The 20,789-nt window shown below is 37.7% G+C and overlaps 1 protein-coding gene across 5 annotated transcripts in view; it reads right to left on the bottom strand.

The window, feature by feature from the left end:
• The window catches only part of CCDC15 (coiled-coil domain containing 15), a 64,985-nt gene that overhangs the window by 39,725 nt on the left and 4,471 nt on the right, over positions 1-20,789 (bottom strand). For 3 of the 5 annotated variants that reach the window (XM_082626989.1, XM_082626988.1, XM_082626992.1), the window contains exons 3-12: positions 18,897-19,046; positions 18,164-18,355; positions 13,741-13,854; positions 8,804-8,926; positions 8,043-8,546; positions 7,347-7,469; positions 6,986-7,108; positions 4,771-4,887; positions 4,382-4,504; positions 3,549-3,671 (exon numbers count right to left, since the gene is read on the bottom strand). In XM_082626989.1, coding sequence (XP_082483115.1) covers positions 3,549-3,671; positions 4,382-4,504; positions 4,771-4,887; positions 6,986-7,108; positions 7,347-7,469; positions 8,043-8,546; positions 8,804-8,926; positions 13,741-13,854; positions 18,164-18,355; positions 18,897-19,046 — 1,692 coding nt within the window. The remainder of the gene's footprint in view (positions 1-3,548; positions 3,672-4,381; positions 4,505-4,770; positions 4,888-6,985; positions 7,109-7,346; positions 7,470-8,042; positions 8,547-8,803; positions 8,927-13,740; positions 13,855-18,163; positions 18,356-18,896; positions 19,047-20,789) is intronic. The other 2 variants (XM_082626990.1, XM_082626991.1) reach the window with 2 other exon arrangements.

The following is a 20,789-nucleotide window of genomic DNA, read 5'->3' as shown; positions in this document are numbered from 1 at the left end:
GTCAATGAACTTTGAAAACATTCAGCTAAGTGAAAGCAGTCAGTAACAAAAGGCCACTCCACAATCCCATGTATACAAAATGTCCAGAACAGGCAAATCTATAGAGACAGAAAGTAGATTAGTGGTTGCCTAGGGCTGGGGATCAGGGCGAGGGGAAAAAGGGAGCGAGTGGCTGCTAATGGGTGTATGACGTTTGGGGAGTGATGAAAATATTCTAAAACCGATTGTGGCAAAGTTTGCACAACCCTTTGAATATAGTAAAAACACTGAATTGTACACTTTAAATGGGTTACTTGCATGGTATATAAAGTAGTCAATCCTCATTATTTGAATACTGCTATAGTATTTGTGAATTTGCCTATTCGCTAAAATGTATTTGTTATCACAAAATGAATACTTGCAGTGCATTTGTGGTCACTTGGAGACAGGCACAGAGCTGTGAAAAATCTGAATCATCAGTTGTACACATTGCCAGCTGAGGTCGAACACGGTGATGCTCTGCCTTTGTTTGGGCCTTCATACTGTAAACAAGTATCCCTTTCAAGGTACATTTGGTGCAAAGGTTTTTGCATTTTTGTGCTTTTTTTGTTGATTTTGCTATTTAAAACATCCCTCAAGCACAGTGCTGAAGCACTACCTAGTGTTCTTAAGCATAAGAAGGCTGTGATGTGCCTTATGGAGAAAATATTTACATATATTAGATAAGCTTCGTTCAGGCACGAGCTATAGTGACACTGGCCCTGACTACAATGCTAATGAATCAACAACACACATTAAATAAGGTGTCTTTAAACAGAAATTCACACAAAACAGTTGAGCAATGAATGGTTCAGTATTCACTAAAATTCAGTGTTTATGGCAACTTTATAGAACATAACTACTATGAATAAAGAGAATTGATTGTATATTTCAATAATGCTGTTATTTTTAAAGTTATTTATTTGTTATAGAGAAAATCTGAAAACAATACATAGCAAAAGGCTAATGGTGGTTATCTCTGGAATTTTGGGGGGGTTTTCTTTTTGTTTATTTGTATTTACTTTTGCTATAATAAAAATGAAACTTTCTGCTTTCAAAAAAGTAAGAAAAACTGGACTTCCAGCACTGGCCAAGGAGTAAGCCCACTCTGAGCCTCTCTCTCTCACTGACTGTAACTAAAAATTCCAGGAAATGTGGCCCCTGGTATCTGGAAAGTATAGGGGGTGGGTATCCTCAAGAGGAGTGAGTTCAGAACTCTACTCAATACTCTGTAATGACCTATATGGGAACAGAATCTAAAAAAAGAGTGGATATGTGTATACGTATAACTGATTCACTTTGCTGTACAGCAGAAACTAATACAACATTATAAATCAACTATACTCCAATAAAAATTAATTTAAAAAAAAGATGCATGAGTTAGAAAAGCGGATTCCTTAATTCTGTGTATGAACTGGCACACATCCCAGAATCACCCCTGAGCTGTGCATGCATGGGATGGACTTAAAGAAGTATAATGAAGGCTTTTTGAGAACTGAACTAACATTGGAGCCACTGTTCACAGAAGATGAGAAAGAACGTATAATCTGAATTTAACCAGGTTGACTGCTTGTCAAAACAAACAAACAAAAATATGCAACATTATTCAGAGGATTTTAATAGAAACCTGTCTCACAATATAATATTCAAAATTGGACCCAGAAGAAAAGATGGCAAGAGAATCCAGAATATGGATCCAAAGAAAGACATCTCTTCCTCTGAGATTAGGAGGAACAGGTAAGAATGGCAAAAAAGTAAATGGTCAAGGGAGTTATTGCATGATGGCTTCTTTTTTTTTTTTAATCAAAAGTCTGAGAGTATGGGGGTGCAGCAGGAACTTTAAGGAGTATTTAAGGGTTAGAATTATCAGTGTGGGCCATAGGTGGCAAGTAAGGAAAAAGCTAGGCAGCACTGGGGACCCAGCTGTGACTATAAACCGTAAGGATGAATGTGTATAAATCTACACTAGTAAAGAGCTTTTTTCCAATAAGGCTGGATTATTTGGGAGCCTAAAAGGTGAAAGGACGGATCCAGAGTTGAGGATTTTCAGGGCTGGTATGGCAGAAGGACAAGAAGAAAAGGTTCTGACTACCAAAGCTGCACCCTCAATTAAACAGTCAGGATTAGGCACCCCTCTTCTGTGCTCAGCTAATGCCCTATGCATCCTCTACCACTAATTATGTTGCTTCAAAATTATCACTTATTTGTCAGTCTCTCTTCTTTAGACTGTCTGAAATTTGAGTGCTATGTCTTGTTCACAGTTATATCTTTGATATTTAGAACCTAAACAATGGCTAACGTCAAACAGGTGCTCAATAAGTGTTTGACTGACTAATTCTTTCTAAACAAATTTAGCAAGAAACTAGCAGGTACCAGGCACCATGTTAAAGGCTGTCCACACTCCAGTAAACAAAACAAGTGTGGTGCCTCTCCTCATAAAGCTTATAGACTAGTGGAAGCCATGTAAATAAGTAAATAATTACAAACTGTCTTGTTTATGGAGAAGGAAACAAACAGAATGCAGGGACAGAGGAAAAACAGAGGAGGGGAGGCCTAATCTTGATCAGGTGGTCAGAGCAGTCTTTTCTAAAAAGGTGACATTTAAGCTGAAACGTGAAGGATGAGAAGGGACCAGCTTCATGAAGAAAAAAGAGAAGACTATCCAAGCAGAGGGGGAAAAAAAGCAAAAGAGCTGAAGTAGAAAAGGGCCTGGCATAGTTCAGGATATATAAACGGCGATGCAGAAGAAAACATGACAGCCTTCCCTTAGACCAATCTTAAGAGACCCAAACCAAAAATAACAGAGGAGCTGCAGTTTAGTCCTAAAAACCTCAGCCCAAATCCGTAATTCTGCCTTTATGCCTCCTTTTCTTTCTGCTCTCTTAAAACAGCCAAGAGGAAATTTCTCTTTATCTCTTTCATATATTCTAACAACACTGGTTGCCTGAAGGCTCTGTCTTTAAAATAACGTGAAACCACAAGTCAGAAATTATCCAGACAATGGTTAAAATTCTAGTGGGAATAAACTAGACTTCAGTTAAGTCATAGAAAAATCTTAGTAGGCCAGCGTACTGTGACATTTTCTTGAAAAACTACAGATCTTAAATCAATACACCAAAACTTAGGCAATATAACCCTAACAAGCTCCAGCCCAAATTCTGAATAGTTTCTTTCTTGGTGATCCTACCTTATGCTCTACCAGGTTACTGATGGAGATCTAGTCCTGGCTGTTGGTGAAAGATCCCCCTGACCCCTCCCCCTAGAAACCACTTATTTCTTTCCCTCTCACACCATAGAAGACAAGGGCCACCAGAAATACACCTTTAATAAAAGAACATACATGTAAAAAATACAATTTTTCCAATAGGCAACAAGCGCTCCTGACAATACCCTAGGCTTCGGTGAGTAATCTTAGGTTTAACACACTATGAAATAAACCCATAATCTGCTTTTTGCTCAGCCTTACTGCTCCCAGCTCAGTAGGACCCACAACCCTAACTCCAGGGCTCATACACTACAATCTGCTTTACCTGTCTGCTGCTGGGAGCCTCTCTCTGGCGCTTGGGTGGACGATGCTGATGGCCGGCCAGAAGCAAACCTGCTTGCCATCTTTCAGCTGTTCCAGCAGATGGTTGCCGTATGGAGCGTAAGCTCTAAAAGACACAAATGCATTCACCCAATTGCATAAGCAGTGACGTAATGGTAGTAAAAATACTTTAGGCTGCAGCGATACCCCTGATGTAATCTAAATAGGACAGAATAGTCTAATATATTACGGCATAAAAGTAGACATTACACTTCTTGCCACTACGATGGATCTTAACTGTATCTGCGAAGCAATCCTAAGTTTCTCTATCCATAAAACAAGGATAGGGCCTCCCTGGTGGCGCAGTGGTTGAGAGTCCGCCTGCCGATGCAGGGGGTACGGGTTCGTGCCCCGGTCTGGGAGGATCCCACATGCCGCGGAGCGGCTGGGCCCGTGAGCCATGGCCGCTGAGCCTGCGCGTCCGGAGCCTGTGCTCCACAACGGGAGAGGCCACAACAGTGAGAGGCCCACGTACCGCAAAAAAAAAAAAAAAAAAAAAAAAAAAAAAAAAAAGGATAATAATAGTATCCATCTCCCAGGGTCATTGTGAGAGTTAAATGAGACAATGAATACAAAGTTTTAGAACCATTCTGGCTATGGTAAATGCTTAATGAATTTAAGCTGTCAGCCTTAATAATATTAATAACATTTTGATAATATTAATAAGAGATAACACTATCATCATCATCGTTCTTGGTAGCATAGCTCTGGCAAGTCTATACCAAACTCTAACTAACTGACTTTCTGCTGCTTACACTTTACTATACTCTGCTCTACCTGCTCTCTGGTGGAGCCTGGATCCTGGATTTCATGTAAAACATATTCATGGTGCTCCAGAAGTAACTCCTTTCTCCATCTCTCATCTGTCATATTATGTGAGGCCTGCCCATAGTTCCTGTGCTAAGAGAAAACAAACACTGAACATCAATTGTCCAAGCAGTAGCATCATGCCAGGGCAATAGTAAAAGCTTCAATGAAGAGGCCAGAAGTAGTTTTAACAGGGTAGAATGGTCACAGAACAGGAGGACATTATATCTTTGCCCATTGTTATTGACCTTAACACTAAACCCCTGAAACAGTTACTACTTTGTCCTGTCAATCTTGAACCAAAACCTAAGGAATTTACTCTCTGTTACTTACTTCTCACTATATTCTGCTTTACTTACTCTCTGGGAGAGGCTAGGTCTTGAATACCAGGTGAAACATACCGATGGCACTCCAGAAGCAACTCGTCTTTCAGTCTCCCATTTCTCAAAAGATGAGGGCTGCCTGATACACTTGTTCTAAAGGAATAACAAAACACAAAACTAATTGTCTAAGCAAAAATTATAGGTTAGTGACAATACTGTACACTTCAGTGACAACCCCGAAATAATGATACTAGGGGAGGGTAATATAACAATTAGAGGTGTGCATGTGTGTGTTTAATAAAAAATTTCCAAACACACATAGAAGTGGGAAAAAAATTAGTATAATAAATCTCAAGATACCTATCACCCAGCACCAACAATTAGCAACATAATGTTTTTTGTTTTTGTTTTTTCTTTTAATTTTTATTGGAGTATGGTTGATTTTACAAGGTTGTACTAGTTTCAGGTGCACAGAAAAGTGAGTCAGTTATACATACATCCACTCTTCTTTAGATTCTTTTCCCATATAGGCCATTACAGAGTATTGAATAGAGTTCCCTGTGCTATACAGTAGGTCCTTATTAGTTATCTATTTTATATATAGTCGTGTGTATATGTCAATCCCAATCTCCCAGTTTGTCCCTCCCAGCAACATCATGTTTTTTCATCCATCTCTTCTCCCACTTTCTTTCCTGGAATATTTTAACTTTTTTTTTCTTTTTTTTTTTTGCGGTACGCGGGCCTCTCACTGTTGTGGCCTCTCCCGTTGCAGAGCACAGGCTCCAGACGTGCAGGCTCAGCGGCCATGGCTCACGGGCCCAGCCGCTCCGCAGCATGTGGGATCTTCCCAGACCGGGGCACGAACCTGTGTCCCCTGCATCGGCAGGCAGACTCTCAACCACTGTGCCACCAGGGAAGCCCCTCCTGGAGTATTTTAAAGCAAATCCCAGATTATTCTGGCACTTTTTTTCTTTTTCATTTTTTGCATGGGGCAACTCTTTATTCAACAACACATTTGGAAGAAGATAAGGCAACAAGGCAATCTTTTTTATCATGTTGCAGCATTTTCTCAGGTAAAGCCAGGAAAAAAGCTTGTGTCATTTCCCAAAGTATTCCTACTCGATGTCCCCAATAACTCCATGCAGAAACACCAGAAGTGGTGAAGTCTAGGAAGTTTTGAGTGGCAAAGAGCTTGTTTTTTCCTTCATCATAATTGGTTTGTAAATTTGATGTCTGGCTTTGGTGTACTGCTTCAGATGGCCAAGAGTAGAATTCCTTCAGTATGTATAAGACTAAATGTCAAAAGCCAAATTTGCTGAAGGACTTGAGTTTAAGAAGAACAATTTACAGATAACCAATCAACGTTATATAAAACCTATCTCTTATTTAACCCAAATGACAGAGGTATGCTTTCTCACCTAGACTCTTTAGATCTGGCACATTCTGAAATAAATGAAGACATCATACTCTTAGCCTAACTCTAGAAGCTTTAATTCTATGCAGTCTACATACTAGCTAGCTTGGCAAGCTCCAGCCCACATCTTAAGAAATTTCATCTGTTACTCTTTTAGAAAGTAGACAGCGCTCTCACTGTATTCTGCTCTACCTGCTCTCTAGGGGAGGCTTGGTCTTGCATTTTAGGTTTAACATACTGATGACACCCAGAGTCAATTCATCTCTCACTCCCTCTTCTCTCATAAAAGATGACAGTTGCTTCAGAAATATGTTCAAAAGAAACAACAAAAACAGAAAACAAGTCGTCTAACCAGGGCAACATGCTAATCTTAATACTCTAGGCTTCAGTGAGAACTCCAGGGAAATGGTACCAGATGAGGATATTCTGATACATTTTGGTTTGAACAAGGATGTTATACTTTTACCCCAACTCTATAGATCTTAATTTTTAATCCCCAAACATGTACAGAATAGTCTGACAACCCCCCCGCCCCCAAATTTTAAGTAATTTAGGATCTGCTAATTCTTCCTATAATACTCACGTAAGGGCAGTATGCTTGTGGTAATAATGTGGGCTTCAGCAAAAGTTATAGCATAATCTTAGTAAATTAAAATAGTCTGATTCCACAATAAGAATATGAATGTGATTTATCATCCTTCTGAATGACAGAACTGATTTGACTGATACAGTTCACTGAACAAGGATCTGATTCTATACTTCACATTACCAGTTGTTGAAAATGTATAAAATCCAGTTACTTTATTTCCTATCTATCTCTTTCTGATTGTGCTCTACCTGATCTCTGATGAAGGCGTGGTCCTGAAGTTTAGGAGGCAGATACTGATAACCTGCCAGAGAAAAGTCTTCTCTCCCTTTCTCATTTGTCGTATCACAATATGACTCCTTGAAGCGTACCTTCTAAAAGAGAAAAAACATAAAGTGTAAATTGTTCAGTGGGAGTAACATGATAGCAATAATATTCTAGGCTTTATTGGGAGCCTTACAGTAATTTTTTCAACTCCAGATAATGTGAAACATTATGGAATAAAACAGAAAACCATACTTTTTGAAATCTAGCTAAGAACAATCTTGGAAAGTTCCAAACTAAACCCAAACAATACAGTTCCTGATGGTCTCTCTCCTTTTTCTGCTCTACCTTGCTGTTGATGAAGGCCTGATCTTGATGCCTGTGTAGAAGATCTTGATGGACATCCAGAGGAAACACCTCTCCCCCACTCCTACCTATCATAATTGATGTTGGCGGCTTCAAATTTGCTTTCTAAAAAAGAACAAATATAAAATAGCAATTGTTCAGTTAAGAAAGATAGGTTAATCGATAATACTTTAGGTTGCACTGAGAATTCAGGAGTTAACAGAGTTTAACTGAACATCTTATAGAATAAATTAACACACTGTACTCTATTCCCCATAAACCCAGCCACAACCCTAAGTAATTTACTTCCTGTTGATCCCTTTCTTCTTCCTCTTGGTCTACCTGATCTCTGGTGGAGGGCTGACCTTGGAACCTGGGTAAAAAATACTGTTGGACACTTGTGGGCCACTCTTTTTTCCCATCTTTCAGCTCTCAAAACAGATGATGGCTGCAAAAAATACTTTCCCTAATGAAGAAAATTTTTTAAAAAGCAAATTGTCCAGACAGGGGTAATCTGCTGCTGATAATATTTTAACACTTAATAAGAACCCTGGACATTTATTTGATAAATCAATCAGTAAACTATTTTGTTCCAACTATAGCTCTCCAAATCAGCTGCAATATAGTCCTTGCAAATCCCACTACAAGCCTTAAAGAGCTTATTTCTTTTTGTTATATCTCCTTTCCACTCTATTTTACCTGATCTCTGGGTAGAAAATCCTGGTCCTGGCATTTGGGTTGAACATTCTGGTCTTTGAGAAGAACATGCTGGTCTGTGGGTAGAAAATCCTGGTCCTGGCATTTGGGTAGAACATTCTGGTCTTTGGGAAGAATATGCTGGTCTGTGGGTAGAAAAGCCTGGTTTTGGAGTAGAAAATCTTGGACGTCCAAAACAATATTCCCATCTTCTAGTTCAACACTCTGATCTTTCAGCATAACACTCTGAGTTCTGGTCTTAACAGCCTGGGCTTTGGGCTCAACAGCTTGGCCTTCCAGCTTGATATCCTCGGTACTGAGCCTCAGCTCAACACTCTGGGCTTCCAGCTCAACACTGCAGACTCCTGTCAAATCACCCTGGGTTTGCAGCAGGTCACCTTGGGCTTCTGGAAGATAATCCTGGGCTTCTGGCAGAACATCCTGATGTAACTGCTTTACCTCTTCCTCTTCCATCACAGCAAATAATGGATTTTTGAATTGTACTTTCTAAAGGTGAACATAAACATCAAATATAGAATGCCAAGCAGCAGCAACACTGGGTTTTCTGCGAGATTCCTAAAATAATCTTAAAAGGATACGGTAGTCAAACAAATTACTAAAATAAAATGCAAAATTACAGTCTTTGCTCAACTCAGTAGAACCTAAATCTACAGTCCCAAACCAGTACAAGAATACTGGCATCTCTAGTCCAAATCATAATTACTTTAACTTCTATTATACTATCTCCTTTCACTCTGCTTTACCTGAACTGTGCTGAAAGGTATATCCTTGTCTTCAAAAAGGAGATCCTGCTGGTCCCCCCAAGACAAATTCTTTTTCCCTTTCTTATCTATCATAATAGATGAAGATTCCTCAGTGTCAGGTTCCTAAAGAACACACAAACAAAAATGGAAAAGAAAAAAAAAAAACAACCAAATGTATCTGTTACAGGTAGAAACAAGAATGCATGCAAAAGAATTAAGTTAGAACTCTTCCTCACACCATATATAAAAATTAACTCAAAATGGATTATAGACCTAAATATGAGAGATAAAATTATAAAATTCTTAGAAGACATAGGATTAAGCAATGGCTTAATAGATACTGCACCAAAAACACAGCAGCAAAAGAAAAACAGATAAATTAGACTATACCAAAACTAAAAATTTTGTGCTGCAAATGATAGCATTAAGAAAGTGAAATGACAACCCAGAGAATGGGAGAAAATACTTGCAATCAAGTATTTGATAAGGGACTTGTATTCAGAATATATAAAGAATTCTTATAACTTGATAATAAAAAGACAACTCAATTTAAAAATCGCACTACATTTGAATACAGATTTTCTCCACGAGATATATAAATGGGCAATAAGTACATGAAAAGATATTCAAGATGATTAGTCATCAGGAAAATACAAATCAAAAGTATGGAGAGATCCCACTTCACACCCACTAAGGTGGCTATAAAAAAGATGGGCAATAACTAGTTTTGAAGACAATGTGGAGAAATTGGAACCCTCATACATTGTTGATGGAAAACACCTTGGCAGGGGCTTCCCTGGTGGCACAGTGGATAAGAATCTGCCTGGCAATGCAGGGGACAGAGCTTCGATCCCTGATCTGGGAAGATCCCACATGCCGTGGAACAACTAAGCCCATGCACCACAACTATTGAGCCTGTGCTCTAGAGCCCGTGAGCCACAACTACTGAAGCCCGCATGCCTAGAGTCCGTGCTCCGCAACAAGAGAAGCCACCGCAATGAGAAGCCTGCACACCGCAACAAAGAGTAGCCCCCGCTCACCGCAACTAGAGAAAAGCCCACGCACAGTGATGAAGATCCAACACAGCCAAAAATAAATTTTAAAATTAATTAATTAATTTTTTTAATAAAAAAAAAAAACCTTGGCAGTTCCTCAAAATATTAAACATACAGTTAACATGACCCAGAAATTCCACAACCACAGAAATGAATGTCCATACAAAAACATGTAAAAACTGCTTATAGCACAATTATTCATAAAAGCTAAGAAATGGAAACAACACAAATGTCTATCAACTGATGAACAGATATACTAAGTGTGACATACTGATGTACTGATACATGCTACAATGTGGATGAACTTTGAATACATTATGCAAAGTGAAAGAAGCCAGTCACAAAAGACCCCATATTATATTATTCCATTTATATGAAATGCCCAGAATAAGCAAATCTACAGAGACAGAAAGTAGTTTAGTGGTTGCTTAGTACTGGGGGTAGGGACAGGGAGGGACTGGGGAGTGACAGTTAACAGGTACAGGGTTTCTTTCAGGGGTGAAGAAAATCTTCTAAATTAGATTGTGGTGACAGTTGCACAAGCCTGTGAATATATCAAAAACCTCTGAACTGTACACTTTAAGTGGGTGAATTGTGTGGTATGTGAATTATAGCTTAATAAAACTGTTAGAAAAAACTATTGCGCATTATAATCTTAATAGTTAAACCCATCCTTAATTAGCTGTGGATAGTTCTAACAAGGCATCTTTTTTCCTCTACTCTTTACATTCCCCTACCTGATCTTCCATAAATTTCTGGTAATCTACAAGAGTTAAAAGACCTAGGGCTTCCCTGGTGGCGCAGTGGTTGAGAGTCCGCCTGCTGATGCAGGGGATGCGGGTTCGTGCCCCCGTCTGGGAAGACCCTGCATGCCGCGGAGTGGCTGGGCCCGTGAGCTATGGCTGCTGAGCCTGCGCATCTGGATCCTGTGTTCCGCAGCGGGAGAGGCCACAACAGTGAGAGGCCCGCGTACCGCAAAAAAAAAAAAAAAATCCTTGATGGACCTCAAAGGGCATTTCTCCTCTTATCCCTATATTTATGCTGGTGAATGATGGTTTCCTACAAAGTGCTTTCTGAAAAAAAGGAAAAATTAATACAAATATAAATGGTCTAGAGAAAGCAATATGCTCATGACATTAAGCTGAGTTTTTGTGAAAGATCTGGAGCAATCCTAGCAGATTATGGTAGTCTAATACAGAAGAGTGAGTTCTATTTCAAGTATACAAACAAGTCACTTACATATCAAACACATGGAAGTGAAATTCCTGGTAGGAGAATTTTTTTTTAACATCTTTATTGGAGTATAATTGCTTTACATTGTTGTGTTAGTTTGTGCTGTATAACAAAGTGAATCAGCTATATGTATACATATATCCCCGTATCCACTCCCTCTTGTGTCTCCCTCCCGCCCTCCCTATCCCACCCCTCTAGGTGGTCACAAAGCATGGAGCTGCTCCTGGTAGGAGAATATTTTAACTTTATAAATGATAATTTGCCCCTATCCTAGCCAGTAACAATTTCAGGAGGCTTATAATTTTGTCTTGGTGATCTAACAGTGGGCAAGGCAAATATATCTCTTCTACGTTTATCTCTAAATCTGGAACAACCAGATGTCAGTCAAAATAAGTCTAACAAGAAAACAAAACTGGAGTTCAACTGGGTTATAGATTGTTCTCCTTTCTGACTGGCAGCTTCCTCCTTCACACAAGAGCTTCCTCCTTCACACAACTGAATGGATAGAAAACTGTTCAGATTTGAGGGAAAGACTATGTACTTGATAAGAAAAATTTCACTAATTTCTTAGATCATTCTCAATTATATGGAGCAGATTTGTTTGTGATGTTTTACCTGAAAAACACACATGCAGGGGCTTCCCTGGTGGCGCAGTGGTTGAGAATCTGCCTGCTAATGCAGGGGACACGGGTTCGAGCCCTGGTCTGGGAGGATCCCACATGCTGCGGAGCAACTAGGCCCGTGAGCCACAACTACTGAGCCTGCGCGTCTGGAGCCTGTGCTCCGCAAAAAGAGAGGCCGCGATAGTGAGAGGCCCGCGCACCGCGATGAAGAGTGGCCCCCGCTTGCCACAACTAGAGAAAGCCCTCGCACAGAAACGAAGACCCAACACAGCAAAAATAAATAAATTAATAAACTCATACCCCCAACATCATCTTTAAAAAAAAAAAAAAAACACACACATGCATTCTTTGGAAGCAAGCAGCTAGCCTGAATTCACCATCAACATCATAATGAATTACACTTAAATGGCACCTTTGACGTATCAAACTGGTTTACACAAGGATGTTATCTCAGACTTAATCCTCCTCCCTTCTACTGGAGAATTATTTCAGTCAGGCCCAGGAGCAGTACTCTTTCTGGGAAAAACATCAGTTGAAAGATTTGAACATGCTCCACACAATGTGAAGTATCAGTCTCTAGGCTCTGATAACCCTTTTTTTTTTTTTTTCTGGTTTAAATAAAATGTGTCCAATCATCTCCTTTGAGCAGTACCGGGAAGTCAGTCTTATGGACCAAACTATAGTACTGCCAAATCCGTGGTAGAGGTATGAAAATTGTCAAGAAACTAAGTCAAGAATTTAGTTTCAAAAGAGTCTTAAGTCACAACAAGGCAATCCTAGAAAAAGGTAACCATACTTAATGCATCTAAGATGGAATGCCATATGTAGGCACACCCATGCCCACTTGTTTTTTATATTTAACTATAAATTTCTTAATTATCGCTGAAGAGGAAGGTATTATAGCTTAGTATTCTACCAACTGCAAACATATAAGAGACAAATGTCTTTGATGGTTGTAGAGATACTTAAGGAAAAAACACAAAAATAAAATATAAACATATATGTAATCTAGGAAAATGTAAAAAAATACCAGTTAGGAAGCAAAACTGAGAAAGAACTAAGCAAGAGACAGAGTTCTTAATGGTACCAAAAAAAAAGTAAAAAAAGACTAATTAATGATCCATTTTACTGATGCTGCCTATCAAAACTTGAAATTAATGCTAAAATTAAGTAAACACAGGAAAATACATGGGTTTAACATCCAAATTTGTGAACATGGAAATAAGGAGGCACAAAAACAATGTAATTTTACAAGCATAGCTCTAAATATTCTTTTAAGTCTAACTCCATACTTAGGTTCCAATTATTCACTCTAAACTTATTCTATATTTTGAATCAAAAGGATTTCTTTCTTTTTAAAAAATAATGGTATTGACTTCTTCCTGATTAAAAAATAAAATATATACATTATGGAAAACTTCTACAGTAAAGAAAACCAAGAGAAAAAAATAAAAATCACCTGTAATATCACTATCCAGAAATAATCAGTATTAACCTCTTGGTCCATTTCTTTCCAGGCCTTTGTCTGTACTCATAGCATTCTCTCCCCATCTCAATATTTTGCTTTATTTTTTTCATAGCACTTATCATTTGAAATTATATTTTGTATTTATTTGCTTTTTTATTATATGCTTCCCTACTAACACAGGAGCTCCTTGTCTACCTTTTCACCACTGTTAAGTCCTGCTTCTAGAATAATGCCTGGCAATCGTAGATATTCCATAAATATTTATGGAATGAATTTTTTTAATTGAGCTTATATTGTATCTAATTTTATATCCTACTTTTTCCACTTAACTTTATATCACAGACACTTTCCCTAGTCTTCAGATATCCTTTGAAAGCATGATATTTTTGATAATAGCTATAAACGAATATATCATAACTTTTAAACCGCTCCCTACTATTGGATAATTAAGGTTATTTCCAATTATTTTTCAGGTCTAAATAATGTAGAGATGTAAATTAATCTTTATCCTATTTTTTATCTGTATTTTTAGAAACAGCTCATTAGAATTTAATTTACCTCTTGGGTGGGAAAGTTTTTCTTTCGATCATCTGGAAACACCGATGCATTTTTTTTATTCACAGTTTTAAATGATGCCAGCCGGTGACGTGCTTCTTTCATGGTTTGACTAAGCTGCCAAAGAAAGGGGAAAAAAAGAAAACAAAAACAGGCTAAAGTCTTAATACCAAATTCACTAAGTGTTCCAACAGGAAAACAGGCCCCTATTATTAAAAAAATGTCAGACCTAAGACAAGAGGATTACTTGGAAAGATTTTCTGAACTGCTGATAAGTGTATTTACAACATTATTTTCATTATCTTAAGAGACTGTATTTCATAACTTGATTTAAGTGCTGTTACTCAAATCGTTTTTTAATAATGTATGCTTTATATTATGTACGTACACAAAAATATTAGAACCTAAAAGGCTGAATTTGGAAATTATTATTATTATTATTATTACTATTATTATTATTATTTTTTTGTGGTACGCGGGCCTCTCACTGTCGTGGCCTCTCCCGTTGCGGAGCACAGGCTCCGGACGTGCAGGCTCAGCGGCCGTGGCTCACGGCCCCAGCCGCTCCGCGGCATGTGGGATCTTCCTGGACCGGGGCACGAACCTGTGTCCCCTGCATCAGCAGGTGGACTCTCAACCACTGCACCACCAGGGAAACCCAACCCTTCATCAAATCAACCCAAAGATCCTTTCAATGACCTGCTATGAGGACTGTAGTAGGCTGAATAATGGCCACCCAAAGATATCAGGTCTTAATCCCTGAAATGTTACTTTATAAGGAGAAAGGGCCTTTGCACGTGTGATTAAGTTAAGGATCTTGAGATGAGGAGATAATCCTGGATTATCCAGACTGGCACTAAATGCCATCACAAGTGTTTTTATAAGAGAGGTAGAGGAAGAGCAAACATATGGAAGAAGTGATGTGAAGATGGAGGCAGAGATGGGTCTGATGTGGTCACAAGCAAAGGAATGCCAGCAGACACCAAAAGCTTCAAGAGTCAAGGAACAAATTCTCCCTAGAATCTGCGGACACCTGGATTTTGACTCAGTGAAACTGATTTTGGACTTCTGGCCTCCACAACTGTGAGAGAATAACTTTCTGTCATTTTAAGCCACTAAGTTTGGGGTAATTCGTTACAGCAGCCACAGGAAACTAATACAAAGATATATATGCATTTGTATGTGTATATATATACATATATATTTACATATTTAAGTTTAAACACATATATATGTTGTGTTTGTAACTACTCAAAACATAAAATTTGACCAAAAGTCTTGTCTTTTCTTTTTCTTTTTGGGGGGCCGCGCCACGCGGCTTGCAGGATAGTTCCCTGACCAGGGATTGAACCTAGGGCCACGTCACCAAGGACTAACCACTGGACTGCCAGGGAACTCCCCCAAAAGTCTTTTCTGTACTAGAAGCTTAGACACAATTTTCATTCCTTTGTAGCTGTTGTTATCAACAAAGACTGGCACTGAATCGCTAACCAAGACTTAAAAATTCCCTGATGGAAATAAATTATTATATAATTACATAGAAAACCCAGCTATCAATAAGCAAAGGTAGTTCTGACCAATAAAATTAAAATGTACTATATAAACAAATTTTGAGATTTAAATAAACAAATTTTGAGACTTAAATCTTAAAATCTAAAGCAAACACTGATCATACATTAAAATGTAAAACTTCAAACAAATACGTAGGATGAAATTTGATAAATATAGATATCTACTGTGACACTGTTCCCCACTCATTGTTCATATTTTCTTCAGTTCTTTTTAATTTATTCAGACAAGTAGGAATTTATATGGAACTATATAAATGAAACAATGTGGTAATAACATGTAGGTCATGGGAAAAGACTATAGATGAGATCTAACATTTATAGAATTTCACCTATTGTACTGCCATGGAGGCCTAATACCAATGTATTTAAATGTATGTTAATGCCATAAAAATCTACCCAAAGTTGAATTCTATCCAAGTACAATATAGTTTATTTGCAAAAGATAACATATTGATTTTTCAGTGTGTTAGACTTTTCTACAGCCACAAAAATACCATACACCTACAAACTCACATGAGGCCCTTAGCATAGCCTATGAACCCCAGTGTAGTGCATCAATTTACCTTTAAGTAGGCATACCAAGCTAGAGGCTGGCCAGTAACCTAGACCTAATGCAAAAAGGCAGATAGGCCAATAAAGATTCCTTACCTTACATAATGAACAAGGAAGTGTTCAGAGAAAAAGTCAGAGACAGGAGCTGGACCTAAAAGATCCTAAGCTGGAGAGAAGAGACTAAAGGAGCCTCAGGTATGCCAAAGTTTTGGAGCTGTGATGATGAAAATACCAGTTAGTAGTAGAAAAATAAGTAAAGAAGAGAGAACACATGTAGAGACAGTATGACCAACTCTCCGTTTGCCTGAAACTGTCCCAAAGGAGTTAGTGCTTGAACTCTGCCTCATTGTCTAGTTCTTAGCGACATCTAGTGGATAGAAACTGCAACAAAAACAGTAAGATTAAAAAAAATTGACCATCTATTGTCATGGTGTTGCATGGGCAAAGTTTACAGGCTTAAAGTAGTTTAAGTCACTGAACATTCCTCAGTAGTGCATCTTCTTTTAAGAAGAAAACGGGGTTGGGAATTCCCTGGCGGTCCAGTGGTTAGTACTCTGCGCTTGTACGGCTGGGGGCACAGGTTCGATCCCTGGTTGGGGAACTAAGATCCCACATGCCACAAGGCACAGCCAAAAAAAAAAAAAAAGAAAAGAAAAAAACAGTATAAAAACTTTTTAGATTTGGGGAACATTTAAGGCTTTTCATAACCTGATTTTTTCCTACCCATCTAACCTCATTTTCTGTTGCTTTACCCTGTACACTATCTATTAGAAAGGTTCCATCACTTATTAGCAAATATATTGGGTTGGCCACAAAGTTTGTTCAGGTTTTTGTAAGCTGTTACAGAAAAACCTGAACGAACTTTCTGGCCAACCCAATACTAAGCTCATTACATATTCTAGACTTTTTACTATTCCTCCCATCTCAAAATTCTTTTGAATTTACCAATTAAATTCAGTTTATCAATTCAGAATACACAGCTCAATTCCACCTCTTCCAGGAATTCTTCCCAAACTATTTCCTTGGAATTAAAAAGTTTTTGAATTTCCACTGCACAAATTTATCAACAATGCAGCAAATATCTCCATATTATTATCTAATAGATTGGGCGTCTACCAGCTTTGTACCTCTACTTGGAAATATAAACCCATGAAAGGTCCTATTTCACATATTAGTATCCCTACAATGTTTAACAAACACAGTATATTCACATATCTGTGGACTGATGTGTCCTATTCATGTATCATACAAATGAAGTAAAATCCTCACTACAATGGAATTTATAGCTACCAGTAGCAAGAAAGCAAGGACTGTTATTCTGTCTCAGTCAATGTTCTATCCTTTGCAATTTCTGCAGTGCCTGGCTCAATAAATATTTGCTCAGTAAACTGTTCATAAACTTAAAAACAAAAATGATTATAAAAATGATCACTACAAACCAAATAATGACAAGAAAAAGTCATAGTTTGGGCAGAGAGAAAAATCTTTTTAATAAGTATTTCAACATAACATGTGATTATAAAGCTTTCCCTATTTATACTAACAGCATAATCAGATTTGCTTCATACTTATGACGAAGTATGTCAGCAATCACACAACTTTTATTTTCACATAATCATAATTTTCCACATTTTTGTTCTCCTCTCACTAACCCTAGGATTACATTTTAAAATGATACGATGAAGGATTATACCCACAGAAGAGTTGAAGAATATGATCAACTGGACAAAAGCCTGGGTACATTATGCAGGGTGGAGGGGGCTACTGATTAGATGGCATCAAGTGATTTGAGTGGATAAATCTGCTCATGGTGGTTCATTTTTAAATATTCGTTATATAAAGTGAGTCACTAAAAAGTTACATTAAAAAATTCTGAATATGTTAATTTAGAGTTTACTATAGTATTACTTGACTTATAGATCAATTTATTGTGATAATCAGATTGAGGGACAGAAAAAAGAAACACAAATAATCTTTTGTCCATATGCCGCAAACTGAGAGTAACTTACCCATAACACAATTTCAGTATGATTGAAAAATCTACATTCTTTGACCTAAAGCTCTTTCTAATAAGTTTTGAACTCTAACACTTTGGCACCTTTCTTTAGATTATTCTTAAGTGTCTGACCAATAAATATAAGTTTAAAATATATATAAAAATAAACATCACCCACTATTCCCCACTTTACAAAGGTAAAAAAAAGAGGTGATAAAAAGCGAAGTTGAATGGGACACTTCCTAACCTCTACATCATAGCCTAAAAAAAAACCCAGAGACATAAAATAAAATGAATATGTACTTACAGCCTGGGCTTGTTGTTGGAATAGTTCATTTTGATTCTCTCTATCTTCTATTCCATCCTCAAGCTTCTGGGAAGGAGGTAACCGAGCACTTTCAATAGCAGCATTCAAATGGTTTGGAAAAACACTCGTTCTTGTAAGAGTTAAGTATGCTGGATCCAAAGAGTGCATGGCTATAGAGCCTTCTTTTTCTGCCTGCACAAAGGAAGAGAGAGTGAGCCTCCCCCAGTCAAGTGCAATCAAATAATGTCTACCAGCAGCCCAAAAGCTTTAAAACCGGGGTTGGGGGGAAGGAGGGGAAAACTTCAGCTGGCAAAGAAACTAACATTTACCAGGCACCTACTATGTGCTAATATTTTACATTATCTAATTCTCAAAACAACACTGGGAAACAAGTATCATATCCCCGTTGCACATATAAAGAAACTACAGTCGAGAGAATTTAAGTAATTAGCCCAAGGTCACAAAGCTAGTAGGCAGCAAAGCCAGAATTCAAACCCCAACCCCAAACTCGGACATTGTTTATAACTATTTGGTGAAAGAAAAAGAGGGAGTCAGAACAACACAGCAAACAGAAACAACAGTTTCTCTATATACAATCTACTGCCCTCACTAGTAAATCAGATTATGCGAAGCCTGGAATCAAAAGAAAGTGATTCTGTCACTGCCTAATAGCATTTCTCATAACAAACACACTTCCCATTCAATCTTTACTCGGGCTCACTTTTGAACTTACGGCTTCATAAGACCTCTGAAGTTGTTGCTTTTTTCTCAGCCTAATTTGCTGATTTACTCGGCGTTTGACTTGTCTCTGAAAACGCTTCAGAGCTTCTTGTTTCTTTCTTAGCTGTTCCCTTAGCTCTTCTTCAATCATATATGCTGAAGTCTTTAAAGATGAAAGATAGAAAATAAACTTACATGTCCCATTCGTTTTGCCCATTAGGACTCTGTTGTAAATACAAAGCAGTCAGAATACAGCCCTGAAAATATAATTCAGTTCTACAACCCCAAATTCCCCGTACAGTAAAGAAATCACAGGAGTTCAGAGCTGATAATCTAGATGTAGCTAGTGAGTACCAAGAACTTAAGCCAAATCACAAACTAAGAATTGGAATCTGTGAGCACTCAAATCAAATCTTAATTTTTCATTGTACTGAGAACTAAAAGTATCTTCATTAATTCTTAATGAACTAATTCAAACCTATATTATGTTACATTTTCTAAAATGAGTAAAATAGTCCAGATACACCAGACTGCTCACCACTCACCCACTATGTCCTATTATAAAATGAGAATTAGGCCTCATTTTTAACCTAGCATGGCCTTCTTGCCACCTCCATCTGGAAAAGGCCTACTCAGTCAAGACCATCCAATACCCATCTGGTACCTCTCACTCTTATTAACGTTGAGTACTTCTTAACTCCCCCATTAGATTATGAATTCTTTGAGGGCAGGAAATGTATTTAATTCTCCTTTGTTTCCCCTATGGTATACAACACAGAGCCTTGAATACAAAGGTACTCAATATTTATATAATGCTTAATTCCAAAACATTCTAAACAATCTGGAACATTTTATCACATTTGAGTCCTTGATCATTGTTCGCCTCCTCTAAGTGCTTTGAATAACAAAGTCAATATAATAACGGCAGTTACCATTATTAAAGATCTATTATGAGATAAACACTTTAACTACCTTGTGTCAATGAATCCTCAAAACTACCTCCAATACTAGGTATTCTTATCTCTTATGTTAAAAATGAGGAAATGGGGCTCAGAAGGATTAATCTTTAGTAGTAGCCCAAGATCCTATAGCTGGCAAGTAGCAGAGCTAGAAGTTTCTCTGACTCCAACACTTATGCCCTGTACTGTACTGCTTTTCTCTTGACTATGTCTCTCTTCCATAAGGAATCTTCATATTAAATAAAATCATCATACCTCCTATCTATCCCTTCTTCTAATGCAGTGATTCCAAATTCTAATTCTGAGGGGTGCCCCAAATTATTTCACAGACAGTCATTAAATTCTCAAAATCAAATGAATTTAAGTTCCAATTAAAATTAAAATTTCCAAGAAATCTATCCCATAAACTATTCTACAGGAGTATGTACCATAGGAGTAGAATGTACAGACAGATATCAATGAATAATTAAGTAAAATAATTCCAAAGTAGATATATATGTAGTAAAGCCTGAACAAGTGACTCAAGTTAAGTCAAGACCCAGACAAATTTAAGCCTTTCTTTTACTCCCATTATCTCTGTCTGCCCTCTTTTACTCATACCTTGAGATTATCAAACGTCTTATTGAAGTGCATGACTGGTTCCAAATTGTGGATCTCAAGAGTAAACCAAAGATAAGATTGTACCATAGAAACATATTTTAGAAACATATTTTTCTTAGCAACACTATCGTGTAAGACAACCAGAACCTGAAAACACTTGTTCCATGGGACATTAAGAGGTTCCCAGAATCATATAAACTTGAGAAATACTGGGTTAAACAAAAATAAATAGTTGGCTCTCTGTATCCACAGGTTCCTCATCCTCAGATTCAACCAACCATGGATGAAAAGAAAAATTTCCAGAAAGTTCCAAAAAAGCAAAACTTAAATATGCCAAGCATAGGCAA

Source organism: Mesoplodon mirus (genome assembly GCF_964341445.2).
Source record: "Mesoplodon mirus genome assembly, chromosome: 7".
Lineage (NCBI taxonomy): Eukaryota > Metazoa > Chordata > Mammalia > Artiodactyla > Ziphiidae > Mesoplodon > Mesoplodon mirus.
Note: the sequence above shows the minus strand (reverse complement) of the source record. Positions and strands in the feature narration are given on the sequence as shown.